This window comes from Petaurus breviceps, unplaced genomic scaffold, assembly GCF_028583685.1.
Source record: "Petaurus breviceps papuanus isolate PSGF00001 unplaced genomic scaffold, PetGlider_PUasm1.0 37, whole genome shotgun sequence".
Taxonomy (NCBI): domain Eukaryota; kingdom Metazoa; phylum Chordata; class Mammalia; order Diprotodontia; family Petauridae; genus Petaurus; species Petaurus breviceps.
Genome location: NW_027186296.1, coordinates 62,416,898 through 62,430,756, shown reverse-complemented (window position 1 = coordinate 62,430,756; position 13,859 = coordinate 62,416,898). Strand labels below are relative to the sequence as shown.

General features: G+C 36.3%; 1 protein-coding gene across 1 annotated transcript in view; it reads right to left on the bottom strand.

Moving 5' to 3' along the window:
* AGBL1 (AGBL carboxypeptidase 1) overlaps nucleotides 1-13,859 on the bottom strand; it is a 995,991-nt gene that overhangs the window by 462,981 nt on the left and 519,151 nt on the right. The window contains exons 20-21 of the mRNA XM_069098544.1: nucleotides 8,676-8,807; nucleotides 1,325-1,501 (exon numbers count right to left, since the gene is read on the bottom strand). Coding sequence (XP_068954645.1) covers nucleotides 1,325-1,501; nucleotides 8,676-8,807 — 309 coding nt within the window. The remainder of the gene's footprint in view (nucleotides 1-1,324; nucleotides 1,502-8,675; nucleotides 8,808-13,859) is intronic.

Sequence of the window (13,859 nt, the reverse complement as noted above, 5' to 3'; positions counted from 1 at the left end):
TCATCTGATCAAATCACAGAACACTTCTCAAAGTGAGCCCCAAAACAAAGCTACACATCAGGGCTTATATAGCCTTCTCCTGGCTCAGAGAATGTAACAACCTTATTGACTCACTGGCCAATCAAGAAGTATCTACTGAAAAACAAGCCTCCCACCCCAGGCTTCAGGTGCACTTTAGCCTAGGGGCAGGGAAGATCTTCCAAATTTGCATTCTCATTACAAGGACCAAGTGCAAGTGAGACAAGTCCACAGAAGGGCATTCTAGTTCTAGTGAAATATCACAAGAATTATGTTAACTTTATAACCACTTGGAAAGGTAGATAATGTTCATTTGCATGACATTTTCCACTGAGTTCTACATAATCATGGGTGAATTTGTATACTCCAAGGGCTTTGCATTTGTCCCAGGAGAACAACAGAATCAGCATAATATGCTTTATTTCTTGTGAGCTTGGGTTGTTTTTGGTGTGAATGGATATCACAAAGGAGCTATCTATCATCTTTCCTAAGAAATTAAAATGTGTTCATTACGTTGCCCCTGTCACAAAGTCTTTTATTTATGACCTTTGGGAGAAAGTGTGTGAAGAACAGCTCAACCACTACGCTCAAGTAGATACCCAGCTGCTTGAGCTGTTAATATAGCTGTAGAAAGAACATGATTTATCCGAGAGTTTATTTCCCACCAGTTTGTTACAAATCCCACACCAACTCTGTGCTGACCCACACAATGCACACACATCAGTGGGCTCTGGTGATATTATGACAATCTTGAGAGTGACTAACTTGAGTAAGTACCAAAGGCACGGGCCCATTTGGAATATATGATGTCTCTTCGTGGATGCCTACATGATTGAGCAGGGTCTGTTCAATTAAAAAAAAAGAGTAACAACTTCCTATTCATGAAACCAAGCCAAAGCTAATGTAGTCATCTCTGCAACACTGCATCAAGAGCTTATCTTTCACTTGGGTAGCAGGTGGAGAGGGGACTCCCTCCAGCCTCCTAGCAAAAGCATCAGTTGGATGGGCAAAGCCAAACTATTTCTGGAAATAGCAACAATTCTATTGTAAGTGGATAAAAGCCATTAACCAGTTCTACTTCAAGGCAGTGGAGTCTCCATATATTCTATTTTGGTACTACATACCAAGGATACCATCCCATAAGTGGTAATACTCAATTAATTGATCAAATAACTCAGCAAATATTTATGATAGCAATTTGAGCATTATGTCATATACAGATTTCCCACTCTCTTCACAGAACAGCTGAGGGAGTCCTGAGTTGACAAATAAGAATTTTGCCAATTGTAGGGCAAAAGATACTTACTTTATAAGGTCCTTGATTACAACCACAGTAACTGCTTTCCATAGTATAGCTCCTCAACACTCCAATTTCTCGCCACACAACAACCCGTGCAGTCGAAGCCCTGGATTTCTCCACCAGGAAACTGCAGCTGCTGATTGCAAATGCAGGCGCCACCTTATCAAGTATTTTAGGAAGTGTCTGCAATGAAAAATCAAATTATTTTGAGTCATGGATAATTGGTTAGATAATTAGATATTAATATTAACATGCTATAAGAACTCTTCAGTGAGATCAAGGATCATTCAAAAGAGACCAGCCTAATAATCCACACAGGAAAAATAAAAAGGATTCAAAATAGCTACTGTTAATACTATCACTTGTCATCAGCTAGCCTATCAATTCAATAAGGTACAACTAACAAGGCCAGTGAACTTGGCTTCAGGAAAATTTGGGTTCAAATCCTGCTACTGTGCAACCCTGGACAAGTTATTCAATCACACTGTGCTTCATTTTCCTTAAATAAAAATTAAAGGGTTAGACTCAAAGGCCCCTGAGCTTCCTTTTTACTCTAAAGCTATCATACTACAACATTTAGGATGGTAATTATAGGTAAATAGGAGGGAGAGAGTAGCATAGATTGCATTTGGGAAATTATGCAATATCTTTAACCACCCTATGCTTCTCTTTGCTGAAAAATCCAATATTTTCCTTTTTTTGAGGGGGGTAGGTAGGGCAGTTGGGGTTAAATGACTTGCCCAAGGTCGCAAGGCTAGTTTTGTGTTATGCCTGAAGCCAGATCCAAACTCAGATCCTCCTGACTCCAGGGCCAGTGCTCTATTCATTGTGCCATATAGCTGCCCCCAAAGTCTCACCTTTCAAAATAAATATTCCCCAGGTAATTGTCTATGCTTGAGAATATCACAACATCCCAAATTCTAATGCATTAAAATTACAGGTGTCCCATAAGACAAGAGAGAGAGAGAGAGAGACAGAGAGAGACAGAGAGAGAGACAGAGAGAGACAGAGAGAGAGAGACAGAGAGAGAGAGAGATTGGGTGCAATAATTTTTGCAGAAATATCAGTAAAGGCTATAATCTGAAAAATTCTGTGTAAAAGATAGCCTGCGTGGGTGTTCCATGGGTACCTTAGAAATATTAACAAAGGGGGCAGTTAGGTGGCACAGTGAATAGAGCTCTGGCCCTGGAGTCAGGAGGACCTGAGTTCAAATACGGCTTCAGACACTCAACACAGAAAAAAAAAACCTAGCCATGTGACCTTGGGCAAGTCACATAATCCCAATTGCCCTCCAAAACAAAAGGCAAAGAAAAAGAAATATTAACAAAAAGATCTAGAGAAGGTCCTCTAAGCATATGGAATAAATTATTTGTGGAGAATCTAAGGAAAAATATAAATAAGACTCATACAAGATGAGAAGGTATAAATAAGATCTGTCATGCAGTAATGAAGAGAATCCTCCCATTAATGAGAGAAAGGGGACATTTAAGTTTTGGAGTACATACACAATCCTACATAAGAATTTTTTTTCTATGCTTACTATACTTCTCAGTACCTAGGACAGTTGTCATATACTCTCATCACCACTGTCATGAACATCAATAAACATTTATTAAGCACCTGCTGTGTTCTAAACACTGTTAAGAGTTGGGGATTCATAGAAATGGGGGAGACAGCATGTAAATAATTAAGTACATAGAGCATAAATAGAATAGGTCATTCATCCATATTCATTGAAATGAACTGAAATATAATTATTGAGTTGCTCCATCAAGAGTCTTAATTTCAATTTAGCCAATTCTGATTCTCAAAAATAGAGAGAGCCAGATAAGTATCAGATAGTTGGCCTAAAGCAAATTTAATATTATATATTCTAATTCAATCAATATATTTTTTATAAGTACACACTACATACCAATTATTGTGATAGCAACTGGAAATAAAAAGACAAAATAAAAAATGAGTCATGCCTTTAAGTATCATACAGTCTAATTAAAGGTGACTGTGTGTGTTTGTGTGTGTGTGTGTGTGTGTGTGTGTGGGTAGGTACGTTGGGATAGGCATAAGGACTAGAACCATACTTTTTTTAAGCTTTTTATGGAGGGGGGAGGGCAGGACAAATGGGGTTAAGGGACTTGTCCAAGGTCACACAGGTAGTAAGTGTTAAATGTCTGAGGCTGGATTTGAACTCAGGTCCTCCTGACTCCAGCGCCCATGCTGTATTCACTGAGCCACCTATCCTCCCCTAGAGCTATTATTTCATTACTATACAGAGCTATGAAGATGAACAAATTCTATCAATTCAGGTTGCTACTTTCTCTGGAACTTATAATCTTGACTTATCCAAGTCACGTAACCAGGATGTGTAAGAATTGGGATTTGAACTCATATATTCCTGGTTCTGAAGCCTATGAACCAAAAAGTAATTGCTGTATATCAGATGGACAGTTTGAATGCTCCATTGGCACCTTAGAAATATTATGAAAAAGACTTAATGTGTAAAGCATAATGGGTAAATTATTTGTGGAGAATCTAACAAAAAAGCTAAATAAGAATCACACAAATGAGAAGGCATGAATGGGATCTGCTTTTTCAGATATGTACAAAATGGATAAAAACAAATACAAGGTTATTTTAAGAGAATGCACAAGCAACTAAGGATAGGAGAAAAACATTCCTGTGAAAGGTGACTCAAATTGAATCAAGAGAAACTAGGGACTTTGAGAAATGGAGATGAGGAAGAAGGGCCTTCCAGTCTTCAGGGACAGCCAGAGCAAAGAAACATATCGGGGTGGAAATGGAGGGCTTTGAGCTAGGAAAAGCAAGAAGACTAGTTTGGCTGGGGGCATGACATGCAATAAACCTGAGAAAAAATCAGTTGGGTGAGGAGGTTTTGAATGACATTTAACTAAAGTGAGAGAAGGATGTACAGGAGAAAAGGCAACAAAATGATTTGAGCTGTAGAACAAGAAAGAGGAAGGAGTTTAAAGGAGATTTGTGAGGTTTGGAAATATGATGAAGACTAGATAGTGAATTTAGGTATTCAAAAGACTGAAATAATAGTGAAGTACTTGAAAATGTAGGAGAACAAGAGTTACAGAGCAGGAGTTAAAGGAGGACTCTAGTTAAAGGAGAAGGAAGGAGAAAGGAAAGTATATTTGACCAAAGAACTATAGTTCTTTAGGCAGTGTTAGAATTGACTGGAATCCTAGTAGGTAATACCTACTAGAAATGCAATTTAAATACTATTGTTGTTGTTTTTTACTCTAAACCCCATGTTCTTTCCTCCTAATACTATTATGTTATTTGTTCCACGCTTCCTTTTTGTAACTTCATGTTTTCCAGGTTGCAAACCAGAAGTTTGCTTTTGTTGTTGCTTTTGCCTTAGATCAGAATAATATAACATTTTACATAGTAATAATGCCTTATGATTAAATGCTTGTTGAAACTGTTAATCCATGCCAATTGTAGAGCAGAAGAGATTCTGATAAACCAAAATCTTGGTTCTTTGGAACTGAAGAGCTAGGGATGATTGATAGTGCTGACTGAGGGCAAATATGATCAAAACAAACATTCAATGGACCAACTGGGCATCATTTCCCTTATCTGAAAAGCAGAGGTTTCAACTATATTATCCCTAAAATACTTCCAGTTCTGAAATTAAAATACTTCCAGGTCACACACATATATACACACACACTCATTTACTCATTCTCTCATTCCCTTCCATCTCTAGATAGTCCTTATCCTAAATCACATTAAGTTGGTATATTGGGACAGACTTTAGCAGGGCAGCAACAAGATCAAAGCTTCATGCCACAATAGATGAACTTTGCAGTCACTCATCCATTCATGGATAATGAAATATGGTTTAATATGCATTTAAGTCCTTTTAAAAATTACACTTTGGAATTGCCAAGGAGCAAAATATAGTAGTCTTATTCTTAGGCAAAATAAAGAAATCCAAACTCACTAACGAGAGTGAAATTGGTCAAGACAGTTTCAAGAACCATCTATGTCACTCATATAATTCTTTGAGATCAGGCATTATTAGAAATTATGTCAAATTTGACACATAATTTAAAATATTTTTTTAAAAAAACTACATTATTATAAGTTATTACAAATTTGGCACATGATTTAGAATATATTTTTTAAAAACACTGATAATATGGTTCTTAGGGGCTAGTAGAAGTTTACTTTCTCTTAAAATAGGGCTTGTCACTTGGGAGAATTTATATCTTGTACAAAAGTAATTTTATTTTGATAAAGAAGTTATCTTCTACTGAATTATTTGGATTATCCATAAGAGATAATGGATTTCAAGTATGCAAACATTTTCATTTTGTAAAGAAGCATATTTTGTTTATTTTTCTTCATTGTTGGATTGGCTTCATTATTATTTTATCTGGACACAATTCTAGTTATTATAGTAATTCTGTATAAAGTGTTATGTGTGAGGTATACATAAAGTGTGACTGAAATTCTATGAAGACAATGATCACATTCTTTTGTGGTAATCTGAGAAGACTTCAGAGAGAATCTTAAATGCAGTATCAAAGGGTAGCATTAAGACCAGAGAAGATACAGGAGAGGAACCTCACAGGTAACAGGTACAGCACAAGCCAAGGTGTAGAAACAAACAAAAAAAAACATCAAGCATGTTCTCATAACTACCAGTAATCCAAGTATAAGAAAAGATAGTGGCAGATAAAGTGAGAAAAATAGATTGGGAATTATGTTGTGGTAGACCTTGAATTCCAAACTGAGTAGCTTAGAATTCATATACTAGGAGTTCATTTGGTGAGTTCTCCCATTTCACTTCACCCAAAACAATCTAATGAACTTATATCTTTCCCTAGAGAGTCTGAACATATCCGCAATCTGCTTATGATTAGGTCTCATTGACTGGAGCTATGCCAACATGAATTGGTTTATTTGGATCTGGCCCTCAACATTTTATTATACATAGATTTCAGTGACTATGACCTTTCCCAAAATGCTTTGGTTGGCCAAGACATTAGGAGTATGGATTTTCTGTAGGAGGAGCCGCCCTTAAATATTAGATCATAAAAGTTAGCTAATATTAACTTCACTTGTTTAACCCTTCTCTAAGAGAGGAGAGACTAGAGATGCATGCACAGTCACCTCCTCCCAGTTAGTCAAAACATATGGTCACTTATATCTTTATCATTCACTTGACCCAAGAGGAGAGTTCCTAATCGTGGAAGTCATAAAATGGTAGCAGGTCACATTAAACTGGAATATTAAAGAATCCTGAAAAATCACATGGCATAAGTAGCCATATGTTTAGTCATAGAGTCTAAGAAGGAATCATACACATCTCCGCTTTCTTGTGTGGAGAAGTGGTAGTCTGAATTTCTTTACAGCATGATCTCAAAATAAATTTTCCCACGTTGATTGCCTTGAAAATAACCCTAACTTTGAGATTTGGATATGATACTATCCAGAGAGAGAAAAAAGAGCCCCTGAGTAGGATGTCCCTTTGAGAAAGATGACACTGATGTGCCTTCCCCCAGCCTTCAGGTAGATAATTATAAATCATTAAAATATGAGGTGAGAGAAGTCCTAGACCTTGCTCAGTATAATTGCATTGGGTAATTCAGATATCATAGGTTTAAAAAGAGAAGGTTACCTGTCTAGTAATCCCTAGCCTTTTGGGGAGAGTTTTCACTATTGGGTTGCATTACATGTCTAGGAGGGACTCTATAAGACTCTGTAGGAAAGGGAGGCATGTCAGAATATTATCTTTATGGCAACTGTGAGATGAGACCCTTTCTGCAGAGGACTTCTTAGTTATTCTATGTGTTTCCCATATTTGTTTATGAGTTTTTCCTATATCATATTTGCCTGTGCACTTTCTGCATTTTGGTGGTAAAAACAAAATTTTATTTTCCATCCATATATGTATGTTAATTTAAGAACTTGAATGGGTTTTGGTTACTACAAGATTCATATCTGTTGAAAACTAGATATGAATATATTTGATGATTTCCCTGAGAAAACTTGGGGCAGGGGCAAAGTGAGCCAAAGAGAATATATCACTCTTTGGACAATGTTGAGATCAGTCCCAGTCAAGCATGAGTACAAATTTGATCTGGACCAGGGGCAAATTTATTTAGTAGATGATCTAAATTTATTCTAAGTTTTTTCATCTGTACATGATATTATTTGAATTGTTCTTTAGGAAGATTGGTCTTCAGTATTGTTTCTTTTTTAGAGATTGGAACAGGAATAGACTCAAGGTTAAAAAATAAAAAATAGTTAAAAGTACATTTTCAATAATCCTGGAAAAAAGATAAATCCCTGAACTACAATGATTGTGATGCCATGAGGAAAAGGAGGAACCTATTGCAAGATAAAATATAGAGATGGAAACATAGGGTCATAAATATAGAATTTGAAGGGATCTCAGAGCTTCTTTTTTCTAACCCTCTCATTTTATAGGTAGGAAATTGAGATTGCCAGTGGTTTAGAGATGGAGAGAAAAAAGGAGTGTGTGGAGTAAAAGATAATTTCAAGGTTTTGAACACAGATGCTTTGGGAAATGATGTTGTATATGAACAAAAATAGCATTGTTATTATAAAGAAATGATTGAAGGGGTAAAGATGAGTTTGGCTTTTAAAATATCAAACTTTAAAGTATTTGTGAGATATCCAGATGGAGATATTCTTTCAGCAGTCAGAAATGAGCGAATTACCTCTAGAAGAGAGTTCAATCTGGTCCTCCTCTCCTGGATTTTCAGTATGTATTAGAATGATATACAGTGTCCCAAAAGTCTTAGATCAAAATAATATATTTATAAATTGCTTCACATAGTGCCTTGGACTTAGTAGGTACCATATAAGTGTTTATGCCCTCCCCCACTAGTGTGGTTTTAAACTATAAAAGCTTAAAACTAAATTAAGACTTTTGGGACACCCTGTACTTCACCTCAGAGTTAAAAAAAGCCCCCTCCTCTGTCCCTATCCTAATTGTCTGAATAGATAAAAAAAATCACTGAACTATAAATAACAATCTAAATATTGGGAACATAGAAGGTGATTGGTATGAATTTTAAGGTTACTGTCCTCCATCTAAATGCCCTACTGTTGGTGAGAATGGGGCATGTGAGTACCTTATACATCTTGTAGGTAATGCTTAATAAAGTGAGCATGCATGGAGCTCCATCCCTCCCAAAATGAAAAACCTGTTTTAAAACTGTTGAAGAGTTTCAATATATGGGAACCTGGCCTATAACCACATAGGTTAAATAATCTTTTGGTTCTAATAAGCGTGAATTCAAAGGTGTGGGTATTAGTAGCATAACTGGTATCGTGCCTCCAAATACCTTACCCTATAACCAACATCCTCAGTGACAATGGAAGTGTCCACCATGCAACCTGCTTGCCACAAGGTCTCCTTTATGCTGCAGCCATAGAAAAATACATTCTTCTTCTGAGAGTGCCCATGGAAATCACAGAAGACCTATGAGGGTCAGATGAAAGAGAAATTGAAATTAGTGTACCTGACCCTTCGATGTTTAATTGATTGATGATGAATTTAATGGTGATTATCAATACATATAAACTTGATTTGCAACTGCAGATGTGTATATCACTTGCTTGACCAAGGGCTATCCAACAGTATAGGATAATAGTGTGGTACCAATTCTCCAAATCTTTTCAATGCTCTCTAATACTGGGATGGATTTGTTTCAATCAGTCCCATCAACTGGTTGGGGTAATGGACTGATACTCAAAGTCCTAGAAATAAGCTCTGTGTCAAGAGAGACAATCTATTCATCATAACTTTTAACCCCCCAGGTGGCCCCCACAGTGCTTCCCATTTAAATAAATAGTCCAAGATGATCCCTTTAACACAATCATGAAATAATAACAGAAGACAAAGTAATTGTAATTGTAAAGTGAATGCTTTCATAAATCTGGATCACACTAGTGTACCAATTTGCACAGTGTCCAGTGGGTAGAGTGGGCACAAAAAACCCTACTGGTGAAGCATATAAGTAAAGAAATCTTAACAAGCCCGTGGTAACAAGCTAGACTTCATGTCTTGTTGCCCTTGGTCTCTTTAGGAAACAATCTACATCATACTTTATCTGATGCATGTGACTACTGTCATTCTGGACTTCTCTGCTCTCCTTCTGAACAAAATCACTTTTCTTCTACTCTCAAGATGCTGTAGCTCTCTTAGTACACATTTGCCTTATGCCTAGTAACTGCAAAGTGTCCCACATCTTCCCTCTTAGTTGAGTACTGAGGCTACATTACATTCTTTCAGTGAAAAGCTAGCCCTTGAGGCAGCTAGGCAGCACAGCGAGTAAGAGCACCAGCTCCAGTGTTGGGACGTCTTGGGGATCAAATCTGGGCTCAGATACTTAGCACCATACCCAAAAATAACTGGCTGTGTAACCTTGAGCAAGTTACTTAACCCCAATTGCTTAAAAAAAAAAAGCTAGCTCTTTGAATCTGCAGTCAATCTGTTCTATAACTCTCAGAATCTACAGTCAGATCTGTTCTATGACTGAGACATTCTCCCTTCCGAAACCACAGAGAACAATGTAAACAAGCCAGTGAAAGGTTTCTCTTTATTCAAGATACAGTTATCACTAGAGAGCAAGGGAGCCTTTCTCCAGTCAACTCTTCAAACAACAGAAGGTTCTGTTTAATCTAATTCTTGAATCTGAGCTTTCCACCAATCAGATCAGTTCCCTACGTAAACTGCAAAGTCTGCCTATTTCTAGTAAGCTGATTTCAATCATACTCAATTCAAAGTAGTATATATTATTTTCTGTCTCCTATCTGCTTCTCTATTCTGTTGACTTCTCAGATCCACTAGTTCCTCAGCCCCATCAACTTTAATATTCTATTCATGGCTTTTAGAATCAGTTAACATTTCTTTGACCATAAATGAGATTGAACATATGTTATATTATTAAAAATGTGTCCTTTTGACACAGCAGTAACACTTCTAGGAATGTATCCTAAAGAGATCACAAAAATGTGAAAAGGACCTACATGTACAAAAATATTTATAGCAGCTCTTTTTGTGGTGGTCAAGAACTGGAAATTGAGGGGATGCCCATCAATTGAGGAATAGCCAAATAAGTTGTGGTCTATGAATGTAATGTAACACTATTGTGGTATAAGAAAGGATGAACAGGCAGACTTCAGATAAAACTGGGAAAACTTACATGAACTGATGCTGAGTGAGAGGAGCAGAACCAGAAGAATATTGTACACAGTAACAGCCACAGTGTACAAGAACTGATTTTGATAGACTGAACCCTTCTCATCAATGTAAGTACCTAAAACAATTCTAAAGGATACACAATGGAAAATCCCAGCCACATCCAGAGAAAGTTCCATGGAGTTGGAATGCAGGATGAAGCAGACTATTTTTTTTTATTTTATTTTGTTCTTTTTATTTTCTTTCTCAAGGTTTTTCCCACTCATTATACTTCTATGCAACATGACTAATGTGAAAATGTGTTTAATAGGAATGTATGTGTAGAGCTCATATCAGATTTGAAGCCATTTGGGTAAGGGACAAAGAAGGAAGGGGTAGAAAATTTAAAACTTATGGAAGTGAATGATGAAAACTAAAAATACATAATTTAATTTTAAAAATGTTTCCTCTTTTGCAAATTCTCTTTTAGCATTATTTGACTAACCATTAGGAATTGTAATTTGTGAATTGCTTATAGAATATAAGTTCCTTGAGGGCAAGGTTCTTTATTTTTTTCCCCTTTATTTTCCCAAGATTTCATGTCCCATATTAACATTTACTAGGCATGTAAGAAAAATTTGTTCATTGATTTGTAAATTTTCACAAATTCCTCCTTTATTTTCAATATTTTATCCATCAAATATGCCATACACATTTTCTAAAAGTTATTTCTTTTTATTTGATCATTTTATTTTCTGGGTTTTTTTTTTCATTTTCTTGTCTTGAAGCAAACCTCTTATCCCCAGTATTCCTATCTACTTAATAGTCATCTCCTCTCTATAATATACTGTGATTTTGCTGAACTCATTGTTATATACATAATTATTTTTGAGACTATTGGATTTCAGACCATTTGATTTGAAAACAATAATATTTAGATCACACCAATAATGTTAATCATTTGTCATTTTTCTGTATTATTACGATATTTATAATTTCAAATACCATGTCAAATAGATATAGTGAAAACAATCCTTTGTTTTATACGTGACCTTATTGGGAAGGCTTCTAAAATGTCTCCATTGTTTATTTTTCTGGATTTTTTCCTAATGATAGATATTTTATTCTAATAATAAAAATCCATTATTTGAATAAATTTAATAAACATTTATTAATACCTACTATGTGCAATGTAACATGTTAGATACTAGGATGCCAAGACAGAAATTAAAGATTCTCCATTTTCATAGAAATTATATTCTTGCTTCAGTCTTCATCATTAAATGCTAGATTTTATCAAAGACCTCTGAGCATCTATTGACATAATCATGTGTTTTTTGAAAGATTTTTATCTGTGTCAAGATATTTTAAAGCAGTCTTGCATACCTATTGCCTAGTTTTAATGTATTGGGTGAGCCTCAGTGAAATCTAGGTCTTCCCTAGGAAACTGAGTTACTCCTGGGTATGCCATAATATTTTATGACTGCTATGAGATGACCAACAATTGTCAAATAGAGGGCTAGATTTCCTAATATCACCCAGGATGGACCCACACTAAAAAAAATCAACTTCTACTATATAAGGCAGAGTACACCTTTACTGATTTATTGATATTTTATGGTGTGGTAGAGATATCTCCCCCAACCACTGTAATAACTTTAATGCATCAATATTAATTTAAGAAGAAAAAAGGTAGGAGACAATATACTCACTGATCCTTCCTTGCTAATTTTGAAGCCAGAACACTTAGAACCATCTTTTCTCAAACCCACACTCCCCTCACTGAGTCACACATACACATGCCAGGCCTTTATATATAAACTTTGGTCTGAGTTGTATTTAACTAATGTATATGCAAGCCTCATTATGACTTGCCTCAACAAAGAAGAATACTAGTTCCTTATAACAGACTGATCTGGATGCCCTCCATTTTGTACCTCCAAAAAGATGTGAATATTTGTGGAATGGGTTATATGGTTGTTGGGTTTTCCTTTTAAATGTTTCTCCCCATCCTACCCTGTTCCTCCACAAATTAATCTGGAATCTTGTTTTAGACTTGACCACTCCACACGAAATGCATTTTGCTCAGCTTCTCCTCCAAACCCCCTCCCCCTTTCACTCCCTATTGCCAAATCCCCTGACCCAACTTTTGTTCACTTCATGGCTTTGCTAGCTTTGGGGTTGCCATGTTTTCCATTCCTGATATCTGGGTATTGTTTCCATTTTACAGTGGCAAGATCTCTGCATTATTAATACCTTTGTCATAGGAAAATGAAAGTAAGGCTGGTGCTGTGAGGAGGCATAACCTGGGAAATATGATAGAAATCCAAAAACAGCAGCATTTCCAATTAAACCTCCCAAGGATTATGTGAACCCTGGAGATTTAGCCCTTATGGCTCATGTACAATGTTCTACAGATTTTTGTTCAGCAAAAGCTCTGGAGTGGAGTGAATATCCCTATGAGGTAAATAACATTAGTGGCATGTTCAATTACTGGCTAATAGTCCCACTGGAAAGACTGCATTTACCAGTTCCTCTAATGACAGATGTGCACTTTTCTTAATAAGTGTTTCATCTGAGTTATCAGCAACATCCAGTCAAGGTTAGGTTAACCAAAGGTAGTGTGTATGAAATTGAGTCTTAAAGTATCTAAAGGGGGATTTTTAAGCCCCACGCCTATTCCCAACTCAGGAGTTTCACTTAAATTGAGCTGTTCAAGGCCTGTTTCAAGGAAGCCTTCATGAAGCTGTCTTTGCTCAGAGTTGAGATTTGGCCCCCTCCAATGGCTAATTGTGAGTGAAATTAACCACATGGAGCTTAATAGAATGTGCAACTGGCTAACTGGTTTGGAAAGTTCCCACAGGGGGTCCTATTATTATACCATAGTAATATGATTAGAAGTGTATTTTTTCCTCCTCCTCTTGTTAGAGCTTGCTTTTAAAAGCTTTAACAGTCCTTTGATAGATCCCATGTAAGCAAATAATGAATATGTGCAGACTAATGCATTCTATAGTTATATAGTACCTTTCATAAATGGAAATAAAATCACTTTGCAAACATCAAATCAGCCAGTTATCAGAGGCAGGTATCATTTTCCATCCTAAGGTTCCCAATTAGAAAAAAAAGTGTGAGTGAGCCACTGGGCTTCACATAAAGGAAATCAGTCTGTCAACAAGCATTTACTAAGAGCTTAGTATGTCTTAGGCATTGTGCTAAGTGTTAGAGATCCAAAGAAAGGGACAAACCTACTGACTTGCTTACCCTTTGAGCAAACAAACATTCCTTAGGCACTTAGGCATTCACCCCCAAGTGCTTCTATTCAGTGGCCTGGAATTCTGTGATTTTTTTTTT